At 35.6% G+C, this 16,234-nt stretch overlaps 1 protein-coding gene across 1 annotated transcript in view; it reads right to left on the reverse strand.

Moving 5' to 3' along the window:
* SPAG16 (sperm associated antigen 16) overlaps nucleotides 1-16,234 on the reverse strand; it is an 873,487-nt gene that overhangs the window by 265,537 nt on the left and 591,716 nt on the right. Inside the window, exon 14 of the mRNA XM_060151305.1 lies at nucleotides 11,312-11,377. Coding sequence (XP_060007288.1) covers nucleotides 11,312-11,377 — 66 coding nt within the window. The remainder of the gene's footprint in view (nucleotides 1-11,311; nucleotides 11,378-16,234) is intronic.

Here is a 16,234-nt window from a genome sequence, read left to right on the forward strand (position 1 = left end):
CAATGTTTAAACAATTATAATATGACACATATATGTATAATTAATGCGGTCACTTGAGTAATTCACACACATGTTACACACACACAGACACAGAGCATATATTTTCTTGAAATGCTTATAACTTGAGAGTTCTTCGCCTCTGTCCATCAACTTATTTTCTCTAAACAACCATTTTTTAGTAAAGCACATATGCCCATATTTATTAACATTTGAATGAAGCCTGCACTGATAATCTTACTTCCTAAAACAACCCACACTAATGGGTTTTCTAATTTGTGAATTAAAGGACATTCAAATGCTTTTAAAAACCAGTTTGTCAACTGCTAAACTTTTACTTCTTTTTGATCCATTTAATCAAGCTGCTCTAACCCATCCTTTTCCCAGAATAGTACATTTCTATCCCTCCACCAGTCTACTTTCATTTGTTAAGATGAGCGGAAGAAAGAAATTTGTACATAATTTTAAAAGATGATGAAATTTCTTTTTTTAAGGACTCTGATAAAATTTAGTCATTGATTAAATATTTACCAGATAAGTGTTCCGTGTTAGAATGACCCAGTTCCAGGTAATGGAGTGTGGTGAGGGAGAGAGGACAGGAGAGGTGCAAAACAGAAATGGATAAGACATGATCCTAAGCCCTTAATGAGGTATGGAGTCATCTGTTGAAAATAATTTGTAAACCTCCTAAATGGAATAAAATGTATTTTACTATAACTTTACATTTTAGAGATATTTATACATGAGAACAAAATAGATATAAATGAATCTCTGATTCAACAGACTTGAGAATAACACCATGCTTTCTTTCCCAGTGCTCTTCATCCCAGGTTGGACCAATATTCTGTTTGTTAACCTGTAACTCAGCACACTGCCACTCTGTTCTTTCCATTTGCCAAATCAAGAAATAGAACATTCCCTTTGGAGTTTGAAATGAATAGCACATGATACTACTGGAGCAGTTTTTGTATTAATTTACATAAGGAACTGGAGATCAGAGGACCCCCTGAAGAGTAAAAACTAGTCACAGTTGATGGTACACTTGAAATATACCAGGGATGGCAATTTTAATGATGTAGACACTTAACGTTATTAATCTGTTGTCCTTCATCAAGGGAGAACGCCAGTCCTTCTATATTCCCAGAGTAATGAAGGGGGCAGGGCAGGAAATGAAAATCAGAGAAATATGAGTCTTCTGCTACAGTTACTAGAGGTCAGAGAGGGGTTTGGAACCTGGATATCCACATTAACAGCTGACTTTTGTGCAGACTGCGAAATATCCGGTCAAACCAGTCTCTCTCCTTGTTAGAACAAGATTTGGTTTTTTATTCAACTAAATCATTTCCACAAATATTTACAGAGCACTTACTAAGAATTTTAACATCTTTATTGGAGTATAATTGCTTTACAATGGTGTGTTAGTTTCTGCTTTATAACAAAGTGAATCACTTATATATATACATATGTTCCCATATCTCTTCCCTCTTGCATCTCCCTCCCTCCCAGCCTCCCTATCCCACCCCTCTAGGTGGTCACAAAGCACTGAGCTGATCTCCCTGTGCTACCCGGCTGCTTCCCACTAGCTATCTATTTTACGTTTGGTAGTGTATATATGTCCATGCCACTCTCTCACTTTGTCCCAGCTTTCCCTTCCCCCTCCCCATGTCCTCAAGTCCATTCTCTAGTAGGTCTGCATCTTTATAGCAGTTACTTCTTGAAGTATGGATTCATAGGGTCACATTCACCCCCAAACACAAAATTAAGTGGAGAAAATCACATTAAAGGGGATAATTAAATTTTCTTGTAATTATGCTTATGAGTAAATTGGTGTGACAATTCTTTTTGCTCTAATTATGTGATTTAGGGATAATGTATGATACATTAGGCATTATTCATATATGTAAAGCAATCTCTTGAAAAACTCATGTTATTTACCATACATGTAGTTTTTCAAACTTTTTAAATCTCATGCAAGTTTAGACTGACTACAATTAATCATTACTAGAGAAAAATGTATAATTTTATATTGATATTTTGACATTAAAACATTTTTGTACTGTGGAAATTACTTAAATAAGACTTCATTGTACTGGAAGACCAGTTGCCTAAATGGCCAAATACTCTGAGCAGTGACACTGTTTCTTATAAAAGTAGTAAATATATTTTGAACAATTTTTGGCAGCTGTATGCTCAAAACAAACATGGACAATCTGAAACATGTCATAAATTTTAAAATAATACTTTAAGATCAATAGTATAAAATAAATTTAATCATATCACAGCGAACATTGTCCAAAGAATGTCCTCTAAAATACCGCTTGAGTTCTGGCTTTCTAATATTTCCTAATCAATGAATATTTATTGGTTACTTTCTGTACCAAGAATTATGTCAAGGGCTATGGGGTAAAAAATATTAAGGTATTATTCAGCCAAAATAATCTATTGTGCTTCTCATAGCCAGGGCATTTTTGTATAAATAAATATTTATGAGGTTACTGTAAAATAGCCTCAATCATTCCACATTTAACCAATAAGAACAAACTAAGTTAACAATTATCTATTAGATGTAAGATATTCTACCTACTTAATCTAATCCTTGTCCACTCCACGTGCCCTGTTCTTCTAACATTGCCACACCTCCACCATCTCAGGAACTTGGCCTTTGCTGTTGTCTTTGCTTGAGTTTTCCTTAAAATCATTGCATGGTTTTCTTAAATGTCATTCTCTCACAGAGTCCTTCTCTGACCATTTTATCATAAGCTCCAACTCTTACTTCATTACTCTTTATCCTAATTGATTCTGGATAGATAACGCTTATTATTCTTGAGACTATTCATGCGTTTACTTGTTTAATGTCTCTGGTTCTTACCAGAATATAAGGTCCATAAGGGTAGAACTTGGTATTGTTCATTGCTGAACCTTTAATATTTAGAGCAGTGTCCAGGACATAGTAGGTGCTCAGTAAAGAGTTACGTTGAAATTCCATTATTAAACTTTTTATATATGCCAAAATATTTTAAGTCTTCTAAAGAATATCTATATATGTGTGTATATATATATATATATATATATACATACACATACACACAAATTATCAGTTTCATAGTCAAAGAAAAAGTCAAGAAATATGGCATGATCATGTTGTTTCTAATTTTCATGGAACCATCAAGAAAACTACAAACGCATAAATCACCTTTATCCAACTAGGGAAGTTATTGAAGGTTAAACTTTGGCGGCAGGGTAATATCTTAAATGTATTGTTTCTTCTTTGTCATATGCAGTGTTAAATTTCTGAGAACATAACAAAGTAGAACTAAAGAACCTCTATCAATTTATTACACTTAAAAATATTCTCTAATTAATCTTTGAATAGTTGCTTACACAAACTTTTTTTCCTTCACTTTTGTTTGCATCACATTTTTCTATGAAAAATTATTTTTTCTTCACAAAATGTTAGGGCAAGAAGGTTACTTTCTAAAAGATTTAGTTTAAGAATATATACTATGGCATTTGTTTAAAAGATATGAAGTTAATTTTTAATATGTAGGAATTATTGAAATAATTCAAATATTATATAAAATGAAAATGTCATGTTCCACATGTTTTAATTTTCTATTCTGCTGTTGTCTCCAATTTCCCCAGATAGAACCTGCTTTAGTGTTTTTCACCATACATCTAAAAGTTTTGACTTATGCATCATCTAGGTGCAGTAATGAATAAGAACTGACATCAAATATCAATATTATTGGCCCAGCTAAATGGTAGTTGACATCAAGTTGTATTGCTGAAGAAGTAAACAAAATTAATTTTTTTTGGTGTGTAAGTACTGCCTGACATCATTTGTCCTTCAGAAGATCAATGGCTGCATGATCTAAATGTTATTTGTATCTATTTATATAAAATGGCCAAAGATGGATACTACACACTTTCTGTTTGAGATTGGTTAAAAACAAACAAAATTCAGAATATCAGAAATTGAGCTTCCTTTGCTAAAATGGAGTGAGGATAACTTTTTAGGTAGGCAATTGCAGTATTTACTTTTTCATGATTTTTTTTTTTTTTTTTTTTTGCGGTACGTGGGCCTCTTTCACTGTTGTGGCCTCTCCCGTTGTGGAGCACAGGCTCCAGATGTGCAGGCTCAGCGGCCATGGCTCACGGGCCCAGTTGCTCCGTGGCATGTGGGATCCTCCCGGAACAGGGCACGAACCTGTGTCCCCTGCATCGGCAGGCGGACTCTCAACCACTGCGCCACCAGGGAAGCCCACTTTTTCATGATTTTTAAAAAAGATAATTAATGCATTTATATTCACATACTAGTAACTTGAGAAAAGCAATTAATCTATTCCAGATCAAATTTAAAACTCTTAACTGCCTAATTATTAAATGGTATACTATGATATGAAACAGACAAAATACTCCTATGGAGGTTTATGCCCATTTTTTTTTAGTGGAATTTAGCTCAAGTTTAATACAATTCCATAATTTCTTATTTAGAATAGTTTTAGAATTTCATTTTCTTATTTTTGTTAAACTGTGAAATATATACTGCAGTTTTATGTTTATAACATTTATATTATATTAAATAAAATTAAATTATAGGATAGAAGAAAGTCATATATTTGTGTGTGGTTGTTCTTTTATTTATGTCTACTTATTTGAACACAAATGGCTAGAAAGAAATATTAGCTCCAAGAATAATAGTAGTAGTAGTAATAATAATAATGATAGTAATAGTAGGAGTGGTAGGAGTAGAAGTGATAGTAATAGCATTTTCGATTTGCCGGGTACTATGTTAAACACATTATATATATTATCTAATATTCACTGTTCTTTATATCATTCATTTTTACAAAAGGACTAAATGATCTACTCAAGATTAGACATCTTCTCAGCCATAAAAAGGAATGAAATTGTGCAAATTGCAGAGACGTGGATGGACCTAGAGACGGTCATACACAGTGAAGTAAGTCAGAAAGAGAAAAGCAAATATGGTATAATATTGCTTATATGTGGAATCTAGAAAAATGATACAGATGAACTTATTTGCAAAGCAGAAACAGAGACCCAGATGTAGAGAATGGACGTATGGATACCAGGGCGGGGGAAGTGGGATGATTCACCACTATGTAAAGAATAGATAACTAATGTGAAATTACTGTACAACACAGGGAACTCTACTCAGTGCTCTGTGGTGACCTAAATGGGAAGGAAATCCAAAAAAGAGGGGATATATATAGACATATAGATGATCCACTTTGCTGTACACCAGAAACTAACACAACATTGTAAAGCAACTATATATACACATACACATGGTATATATGGGGCGATGCACAGGTGGGAGCTGGCAGGGCAGAGAGGAGGAGGCACTGGTCTGCAGCAGCAGCTTCTACTACTAGCCCTTGGGGCACTCAGCCCTGTGCTCAAGCAATCATTGTCAATGACAAAGTGATTACTGAAGTTATAGATGTATTAAATTAATGCTAATAATTTGGATATTTATTTCTGGCTGCTCGGGTAATGTTAGCCCTTAACCCAGCATACATGGTATTTTCCCTTTTTTTTTTTTTGTTTTTCTTTCTGGGTACAGCTGTAAAATATTTGGATATAGGAAATGTCTTATTCTTGCAGCCTTGATATTCATGGTGGATTGTAAAATATACATTTTTGTGAGATATCAAAGATTAAGATTATTTTGATAACATCATTTACAGACTTAAAAGATGTGGTTATCACAAGTCTGTTGAGGGGGAAAACTACTGCATAAAATAACTAACTTGGAATAAATATTTTGCATCAGTTTGGAAAAAAAAATAATGAAAAAAAAAAGATTATACATCTTGTGAATGGCAAAGCCAGGATCCAAAATGTACTAGGAGATAAGTATAACTGCAATTGGGTAATTTTCCAGGGCTCCAAAGTTATGGAACACTATGATTTATAGAAGCTTTCTAAGGAGCAATTAATCTATTGTGAGAATTATCAATAAATGAGTTTGTGTCTTGCAGTTCAATATCCACAGGACTTTGAAAGCCAGTAAAGTTGAAATAAATAAGATGTAATGATACAATGTTGTAATGAAATCCGTGTGCTTTCATTTGTCTAAAACTCTGCATTTATTCATCACAGTTTTTAATATTAAGTATGCAAAATAAGCTATACTAGATGCTGGAGCTATTGAGCCAAATAAGATTTAAAATGTCCTTTTTCTCATTCCTTTTTACTGCTTTCCAGTGTAGAGAGATTTTTTTAAAAAAGTGAACAGACAGAAAGCCCCAAGACAATTGTGAACCATGGCTGATCCTTCTGCTTCTGCATTGGGATTAATAGGGTCACAATGACTAATGAAAAGATGAGGAAAGGAACCAGTTAGGAGAAAGGGAAAGCAATAGTTTCATTTTTAGCATATTAAAATGAGATACAGATATTTAGGGTGAGATGCAAAATAGCTAACAGTGAGTCTGAAGTAAAGAGTGGGATTTACCTAGAAATCATCACATGCAGATGAAATTAAAAGCCACAGGTTTGAGTGAGATGATGCAAGAAGAGAACCTGCTAGAGAATAAGATTTAAGATTGAGTCTTGATACAGTTTAGTATTTAGGAGTCAGGTAGTAGAGAAGGATCCAGAGCAGTAGTTTAAAGAGCAGTGACCACGGCGATTTTACTTCTTAGGATTCAAGAAGAAGGTTTTAAAAGTAACTATGAAAAGTAAAGTTTAATAATAATGGAAAAATGGTCATTAGATAAAACAATATGGAAATCAGAGAGTTTCAGGGTAGTTGTTGACTTGGAGTTCATATTTGAATGGTTGAGGAGAAAATGATATAGGAGATTTCTGGGCAACATGGAGGAATAAGATATAATGCAGAAATAATACCACCACTCAAAAGTCAAAGAAATTATGGATATATATAGATATAGATACATCTGAACTCAAATAATACATAATGAAACAAGGAAAGGGAAATTTAAAGTTAATTTAAAGAAAAAAACCAGTTTGTTTGTATAGCTTCCTCCAGTGTTTTTTAGTCTGTCCCAGTATAGGCCAAAGAATGTAGATTTGCCAGTTAAGCATTACAGAAAAAAACGAGGTCAAATTGAACCAAAGTCCTTTGTGGTGGAATTGCCAGAATGACAACTGAGGAACCCAGGCTGGGATAAAATGATAAGTGAAGGCAGAAAGGTGATAAGATGCTGAGTGAGATTTTAGCTGATTAGAGCTCTCAATGAAGTGGAAATATTGTACTGGCTATACTTAGAGCTGGAAGACAGGTATCTTTAGAAAAGCAATGCTTGAAATTGAGATTTTGGAAGTGATGCCTTTAGTTAATGACAAAGTGCTCGCGGTTTGACTTTGGGAGTATGCGACTGAGGATAAAGAAGTGTTGGAGGAAAAGTGATCAACAAGAAAGTGATCAGAGTGCTCTATGGGCCATATGTGTAGGGAAAGACAGCGATTCAGGAACTCTAGCCTTCAAAGAATGAGGGAGAGTGACTGGGAGCTTCCAGTAGTGAAGCACAGCAGTGAATCTACCTTAGGATTTCAGTGGGGTTATGGCACATTTTGATTTTAAAATATCTCATTTGATCCATGATCCATGACTTAAATCTGAAAGTCCAATCTGCCCTCAATGACTTTTGAACTAAAGCTGACTTAGCCCACACTCGCCGGGGCAACTCTTTATCAGACAACTTGAATCCATAACCTCCGATACCTGTGGATAGGAAGCTCAGGGTAAGATATCTAGGGATAGGAAATGCGGACTGGACTTAATCTTTTTTCTACACTATCATATTTTATGAGTATTTGGCTTTTTGATTTTTCATTTTGATATAGTCATTTTGATTCTATGGCCATTTTGACATGCAGAATGTGATTGTTATACTTATTTCTGTTATCGATAGGTGCCCAGGCCAGCATGTTTTCCCTTATTACATAGACTCTCATCTTCAAAGAGCTGTGTTTGCCCCTTAATCTTATGCCATTACCCTTCCTCTCTCTCACACACCCTTCTACTCCATCCTCTAATGATCCATTACGTGATCAACCAATTCCCCTGTAATGCCGCTCTCTGTTCCAAACACTTCCTTCACCTTCTTGGCCTGAATGACTTCTCATAGTTACACTCTTCTTCAAGTTCTCTAAAACAGGAAATTATTTCTCTTGCCCTCCACATGACTCAAGGCCAACAGAGGGGGTGTCTACTTTACTATAAATTACTATTAAACCCCTTTCCCTCTTATTTGTTTAAAACTCACAACTGCTGTAAAGATAAAACTGATAGACTTCACTCTCTTTCACCATATTCACGGCAGTTACAGTTTCCATGGAATTATACAGGTGGGAAACAAGTTAGAATTTGACTAGTCTTCTATTAAGGCTATATAGTATATCATTCACTTCAAAATCAAAATATCCATATTTTATACAATTAGTTGCAATAAAGATATACACCTCTACATTAAAATAATCAATATAACAGTATTAGAATAAAACAACAGATCAATTAAAAGAAGTGAGAATAGTACTCGAGGTAGGTCTGAAGTTTCCTTTCATGAGCTGGTTAGACCTCTAGAACTACTAGTAGTTTCTTTGATTCTACACAGCCTTTCAATTTCCTTTAATAACTAATGAATTGAGACTAAATCCCCAGCATGAATGTGTGAAATGGAGGTAAATATTCCCAAGGAAAGATGCACTGGTATTCTAATAGAGTTGATTTATAGTGTTCACCTGGCCTTACCAGGCAGGCACAGCAAGGTCATCCTGACTATGTGTCTCTCAGAACAGCTGGGAATGTCCACAGAGAGATAAGGACACCCACCCCACCATAACATCACTCTAGAAGAGGACCAGAAACAGTTTCTAGAGAGGCTTGATGGAATCCCTACCCTAGTCAGACTATGGGTCAATTTCCTGGAAAACTGAAGGCCGGGGAGACTCCCTCTGATAGGAATACCCTGCTCATTTTCTTGCTATGTATTTTTACATAGTTTAAAACAATCTTTTACTTACATTGAATTGTATGTGTCTATTAATATTATTCCAGCAATTACTGTCAACTTTTAAAAAATATTTTGGTTTTGCTTTACAAAATTGACCTAATAAAAAGCTTTCATAGGTCCTTAAAGTGTTTCATTAACAGATTACTTTAAAAAGAGGTTTTAAATAAATGTCTATCTCCAACAGAAAAATCGGTCAGAGGTGAAGACATCAGAGCCCTAACATTATAACATAGAAATAAACTTCAACTTATACAGCTTTACAGAACCATATATATATACTGTATATTGCATATTTGTTTCCGTGATTCTTGGTTGCTAGCTGGGTAACACTGAGTTTTACATTTTTTATTTCTGCTTACAAATCTAAAATTGTAGACTTTTCCTAAAATTGTGTTTATGTAAACAGCTGAACGCATTTTTAACTGGTAATGTAACTTGAATGCATACCCCTAAGGCATCAGACAATTAGCAGAGCTAACACTAAATAAGTCAACTCTCTGCCTGCCATGTATGTACCGCATGATGCATTTATGACCACAACTTTGCCTGAGGTTTGAATGTGAACTGTGTCACGATGCCATGTGCTTGAGACATCCTGGAAGTCTTTCAGTTACTGCTGCCTCCTCCCTCTTGACATTCCCTACCGGGTACGTGAAATACAACAGTTTTCAAAACAGTTGACACGAGTGATGGAAAATTTTACTTAAGAGTGTCATTCATCATAACAAAATATCACTTCCTTAATAGTTTATTAACTATTTCCAGTGAAGAAGAGATAAATTAATGGAAAAATTCAATGAGGCTTTGGGATATTGATTTGGAATAGGGTTGTAATAGTCCCCTTGGTATGAACAAAGTGTGTAAGCAAAAACGGATTAGCCACTTTGATATTGTACACCTGGACCACATATTCAATATCCTGCTTTTGAAATATACGTAATTAATGTATGTGTCCCTTGACTGCTGACTAAGTCTAATTTGGCTATTTCCATATTTATTAATTTTACTATTTAGGATGTTAAATGGTATGTCTTTTTCAGCTATGATATTGCTTACCAAAATAAATGCCTGACTTACAAAATATTAGTTTACTTCATTTTAGCTTCTATTTAATTTTCCTGGGGTATGTGAAGCTCTAGGCCACTTAATAGATTTTTTAACATAAATATCCTATCATGTGGGTCCATAGTGCTTAAATGGTTCTATACTCTGCTAGAAATAAAATTTTACTTGGTATTTAGAACTAATCCATAATATATTGGCTCAATAGAGTCAATCAAATGGAGATTCCTTACTAAGACAAATTTGTTAGAATTTAATTTTAGTTGAGCCAATCATGAACATTCCAGGGCTGACGACACCAGCACAATTTCAGTTGAGGTAAACAACATTCCTTTAGTACAAATGATTTTTAGTGAATATTTTTCTCTCTCTGAAAGAATAATAACAGCATGATAGTAATGGAGTTTTGACTGAGCTGTCATTTTGAAGTTAGATGAAGGTGATCTATCAGATTTCTTTTTTAGCTAATTGGAAAAGAAAGAGGAGTATGGAATTAAGATTTACACTCTCCTGGGAACTTAGAGCCAAATTAAAATGTTAGCTCTAATTAAATCACAGAGTTTGAAGGGACTTGAGAGGTCATCTATCTAGTCAAATTGCTTTCATCTGAGAAGGAACAAACTTAAATCATCCTTCCACGATTACTATCTGAACTCTTTTAGAGATGACCCCGATTGGCACAGAAACTCAAAGCCATGTTTAACAATCTTCATCACTGGTGAAATCATCCTGATATCTACATATCTCAAACTGCAGATAAATATTTATGCTATGTCATCAGTTTACATAAAGAAAGACGTATGTGAAACCTGTCCATGAGGAACTGAAGAACTGTCAAATCAAGGTTGCTCTATTCTAACCTGAAGAAAGGCCCTATTTCTTTAACGTTTTTTATAGGTTTCCTTTCAAGCATTTTCATTATTTTGTGATTTTACTTTAAAATTTACAAGTTTATATCCCACTTACTTTCTTGAAGCCCACATTAGACAAAAAGCTTTTAAAAAATGTGTTTAAGTGGAGTTAAGTACAACAGATTTCCTCCTTGTTTCTACCACTGTATCGTGTGTGTGTTTTAAACTTCTGTAACCCTATACTACATATATATTTTTTTCACTGCTATAATTAATTCTCAAATTTGTTCTCTCACCCTGTTAACGTGCCATTTTTTTCTGGAACTTTGTTTCATTAAAATGAATTTGTATATATGAAGCAGTAAAATAATTTATTGGGAGAACTGAACTCACCCTAGGAGTGAAGGTGGCATCATTGATGGAATGCATGTGACCATAGAGGGACTGCTCACATTTACCCTAAGAAAACAAAGCAGAAATACAAATCAAATAAATTCAATTTACTATGTGAAAAGAAGAGGAAAGATAACAGATCTTATTTGTTTCAAAGTAATGTTTAAGTCCATAAATAAAACTAATACATACTCATGGGAGAAAAGGCTAGCTTTTGCTGTCAGCTACCATTCAGAATCAGACAGGCTGTGCTGGTGCGTGTGCCAACAGCATTAGTATCTACACTGAAATTCCAGGGTCCTCACTTTTATACCACTGAGCCGGCGGCGAACTCTCACTAACTGACTCTATTCTGCAATTAACATAGCTTTCAAGCCATGGTGCCAAGTAGTGAAGCCCTTATAGAAAGCCCTTGTTTTCAGCACATTTTCACCACTGCTGAGGGTGTGGGGTTCTTTCTCCTTTTTAATCACAAGATCACATTTTAATTCATAAACTTTCACAGTTTGGTATTAATATCATTACAAGTATAAAAAAATGTTACAAATGTGCCCAGTAAAATAAGCATTTGTTTTGTGAAAACCATACTTTGCATCTACCCATTCAGGTCATCTTTTCCAAACAACAGCTAAAACTAAAATTCAATTTAACCACAAAATTTCCAAGTTTTAGTTTAAACAATTTTAAGAAAAATGGGCCTATAACACATTACAAAAAGGATTTAAATGTGGGACCTTTCACTTTGACACTGATGTTCAAAGAGTATTCTTACCTACCTTAGGGAAATAACTCAAATTCCATAGAAGAACCAGGGAACAGAGAAAGTTATATCTGGAATGTTGTTTGTAGATTCTTGTTATAGGCAGAAATTCAGATTTCATTCAATAGTGTATTATTCACTTAACAAATATCTTTGAGCAATTAATATATGTTCAGCACAATTCTAGGTGCTTAGAATATGTCAGTGAATAAAACAAAGAAGCTTGTCTTCACTGACCTTACATTCCAGGGGGAGAGGGAAAGTACAAAGGTACAAAGTGTGTTAGAAGATAAGAAATATTTTTAAAAGGTACAAAGTGTGTTAGAAGATAGTAAATATTGTGGAAAGAAGAAAAGTCAGGTAGGGTAAGGGGTGTCATGAGTCCTGGGATTGAAGGGCTAAGGGCAAATCGAATTATCAAGTAGAGTGATGGAGTTTGACCACGCTCAGAAAGCAGGGTTTGAACCAAGAATGAGGCAGTAAGGGAGTTAGGCAAGCAGACATCTGGAGGAAAAGCATTCCAGGAAGAAGAAAAGCTAGAACAAATCTCAATGTGGGAGTTTGCCTGGTGTGTTTCTGGAATAGCAAGGAGGCCAGTGTGGCCGGAGAGAAGTCAGTCAGGAGAGCAGGTTTACTCAAAAGGCTTCATCTACTTTCATTCACTACCTTGTGCTTACTTAGTCCTAAACCATTTAAGGCTGGGGGAGAGATTACAGAAAAGACTGCAGAATGAGATATTAAAGACACAGGGTCATCATCATGCCCCCTCGTTGTTGCAGAACATTCATGGAATAGCTTGGAACTAAGTGGAAAGGCTTTGTAACTAAACTTATTCAATCCTCATTACTGCCATTGCATTCAGCACATTATATTTCAAATATCTATTTACAGAATTAATGCATGCTGTTAATCCCTTTGTACAGAATGCAAAATTTCCCCACATGGATTTAAATTCATAAAAATATGTTGAAACACTCTGGCACCCTCTCAGGATTCCCCCTACTTAGGCTCTTCTGGTTCAGTATCTTGATACTGTTAATAACATTAAACCAATTATGCTGAGGACTTCCAATCACCCAAATTCCCAAAGTAGAGATAAATTACTTACAAAGCCAAAAAGGCAAAGTATAAGATGTTATGGTTGTCTTTCATATATTATCTTAGGAGTGTTTATGGTTAACTTTTTTGAGAACTAATATAAATAGTTATATAATATTATAGTTGAATAGTGAGTGTTAATATTTTAAAATATTTGTTAGTAAATTTGTCTTAAAATACTTTTTGCATTAATAAAAGTTTTATGTTTGGTCCTCTTCTAAACTGAGAACCTCTAAACTATTTGATTAATTGGTAAGGAAAATGGAGTTTTCTTATTCAAATCCTGAATGCCAAGTTTTAATTCAAAGTAGAATCTCTAAGGCACTCTTGAAAAGCCCTGGAAATATGGGGTTATAATGGAAATGCTGATGGACCACATTTGTGCTGCTGTAACAAAACCTGACTCGAAGATAAATGTTTCATGAATTAAGAAAAGTTAAAAAAGCTTTTCTATCCAGCTTTGTTTCCAAGATAAAAGTGAATCTACTCTTTTTTTGTGGTATAGGGAATATGTGGGTTACTAATATTCTAGTCTTCGAACAGCCTTAATCAAAACCAATACCCACACCAGGGTATTAAATTTCAGAATATCTTCTTTGATGAATCCTTGTCAGAATTGTTTTCTCTCAAAAAGTGGAAAAAATGAAAAAAAGGGAAGGGTCTTACCAAAAAAAACCAAAAACAAAAAAAATCATGTGACCTAACGTGTCACTGCTCCAGTATTTGATTCTCTCAGAGAAGCTGTATGCAATAATGGTTTCCATTATAGACTCTGGGGATAAAAACATCTGGAACTTAATTCTTGGCTCTGCTACCAAATAGCTATGTGAACTTAAACAGGTTGCTTCACTTCACTGTGCTTCTGTTGCCTCAAGTAATTCTCAAAACAAATCTATAGGTTAAACGCTATTACCCATGTCCAATGAGATAATGATATTTAACCTATAGGTCTGTTTTGAGAATTAAATGAGATAATGCATGTGAAATGTTGGAACAGTGCCTATCACAAAGTAAGAGCTTACAAATATTAGCTCTTAGTACATGCTAGATAGGCCACTGAAATAGTGATGATGTCCAAATCAACATCTCTACTCTTAGCTATCTATCTGCCTCCTAAGACCCCACGAAGGCGTCTTATCAGTGCTGTTTTTTCTATTTGTCTCTCAGATTAAATCCCCAGGTGGCCCTTCCCTCTCTGTGCCCTGATCTCTACTAACTACATCGCTGTGGGCTCTCAGGTTCTTTGTCTTCTGGTTGGATTCAGTAAGAGAAAACCACCAGCAGGATATGGAAGAGTGGAACTATATAGAAGATGGATAAATGATCACTTCAGCTCCCTTCCTGTTCAGCTGTGATTTTCTTACTGGCTCTGCCCTCTACCTAATTCCACTGCTTATGTTGTGCAGGTCCTCTCCAATGGTTACAGCTCACACTGTTCAGTAATGTTCTCCTTCCCCAGCCCCTTCAGACCTAGTGGTAGTAATAGCTTTCTATTGTTGCTAGCGTTTGGGTGCTGTGTTTGGTCCCTTAACCCTGTTCACATTTCTGTAACCATTCAACTTGAGTGTACTCCATGTATCATCTGTTTCCTGCTTGTGACCTGTCTGATACAGCATGTTAGACATGATATGCAAAAGGAGACTTTTTGATTTACTACTTCCCAACTGCCTCTCTCGACCCTTGCCAAATCTTTCCCTTTAAGTAAATGGCATCACTAGTTGCTCAAACAAAAAACCTAGGCAGTCAAAAATCTGAGAATTGATAACCAACAAGGACCTACTGTATAGTCCAGGGAACGCTGCTCAATATTCTGTGATAACCTAAGTGGGAAAATAATTTGAAAAAGAATAGATACGTGTATAGTAATAACTGAATCACTTTGCTGTACACCTGAATCTAACATAATATTGTTAATCAACTATGCTCCAATATAAAATAAAAATTTAAAAAAACACCTGAGAATTAGAATAACTCTCTTTCTTTCCCTACCTCCACCCCACCCCTTATCCAGTGTATCAGTTCCTTCCTCAACATACGCCCTTACGCTGCCCACCTCTGCTCTCCTCCACTGTCACCACTCTGGTGCAGGACATCATCGCATGGAGCAAGAGAACAGCAGGGGCATCCTTACTCATCTCCCCGCTCCTACCCTCACCCTACTCCCCATCGATTTCTCTCTCAGCCACTGAAGTGATCAATAAAACCTGAATCAGATCATGCCATGCTGCTTCTTACAGCCATCCAAACAATTACCATTGCATGTAGAATAAATTTTAAACTCTTTACTTAGTTCCGAAAGCTCTGTATTATTTGGCTTCTGTCTGACTATCTGACCTCATCCTTTACCATTCTCCCTTCTCACGCATTTTGCTCCATGATTCTTTTCATGTTTTGATAAGGTCAGGGCTTTCTGAGCAGAGTACTGCACTTGGATGTCAAAAGATGCTTGAATAGCAACCCTGAAGATGGAGACTTCCGGAGAGATTTAGGGGTATCTCCCCTTGAGGCACTTGTTTACATTACAGTGTTGGGAAGTCTAAAGCCCTTCCCCTCCTCCTCCTATAGTGGATTTGCTTACATTTCAGAACAAAGGTTTCTCTTTCTCTTTCTACTGCAGTAGTGGAGGGGCACTGGGTTTCATAATGTGGCGGTTCCTTTCCATGGTATGTAACCCCACTGTCCCCACAGGGTACACCTGGTTCTCACTGCTTCTCCCCATGGGGAACTGGGGGATGGAAAATCAACATGAGCTGCTCTGTGAGCAAATAAATGGCGTGAGCTCTGATCCAGAAACCTCCTGTTTCCTGTCAGGATAAATAAGTAACTATAGACACCAAAGCATAACACTGTCACACTGTCGTTTCTGTTCTAACAGGCCTAGCATGTTCCTGCCTTTGTACATCTTATTTTCTCTACCTTGGATGTTTCCAGGAAGCTATACACACGCCCTTGTCCTTCTTCCCATTCTGCTTTCAACTCCAATAGAACCTTTCCAGTGATGTCTGTTATCAAATATTCTCCCCCCCCCCTTAATATCCTCTCATTACAGTAGCAGAAACTTCTGT

The sequence above is a fragment of the Lagenorhynchus albirostris genome, chromosome 6 (genome assembly GCF_949774975.1).
Source record: "Lagenorhynchus albirostris chromosome 6, mLagAlb1.1, whole genome shotgun sequence".
Classification (NCBI taxonomy): domain Eukaryota; kingdom Metazoa; phylum Chordata; class Mammalia; order Artiodactyla; family Delphinidae; genus Lagenorhynchus; species Lagenorhynchus albirostris.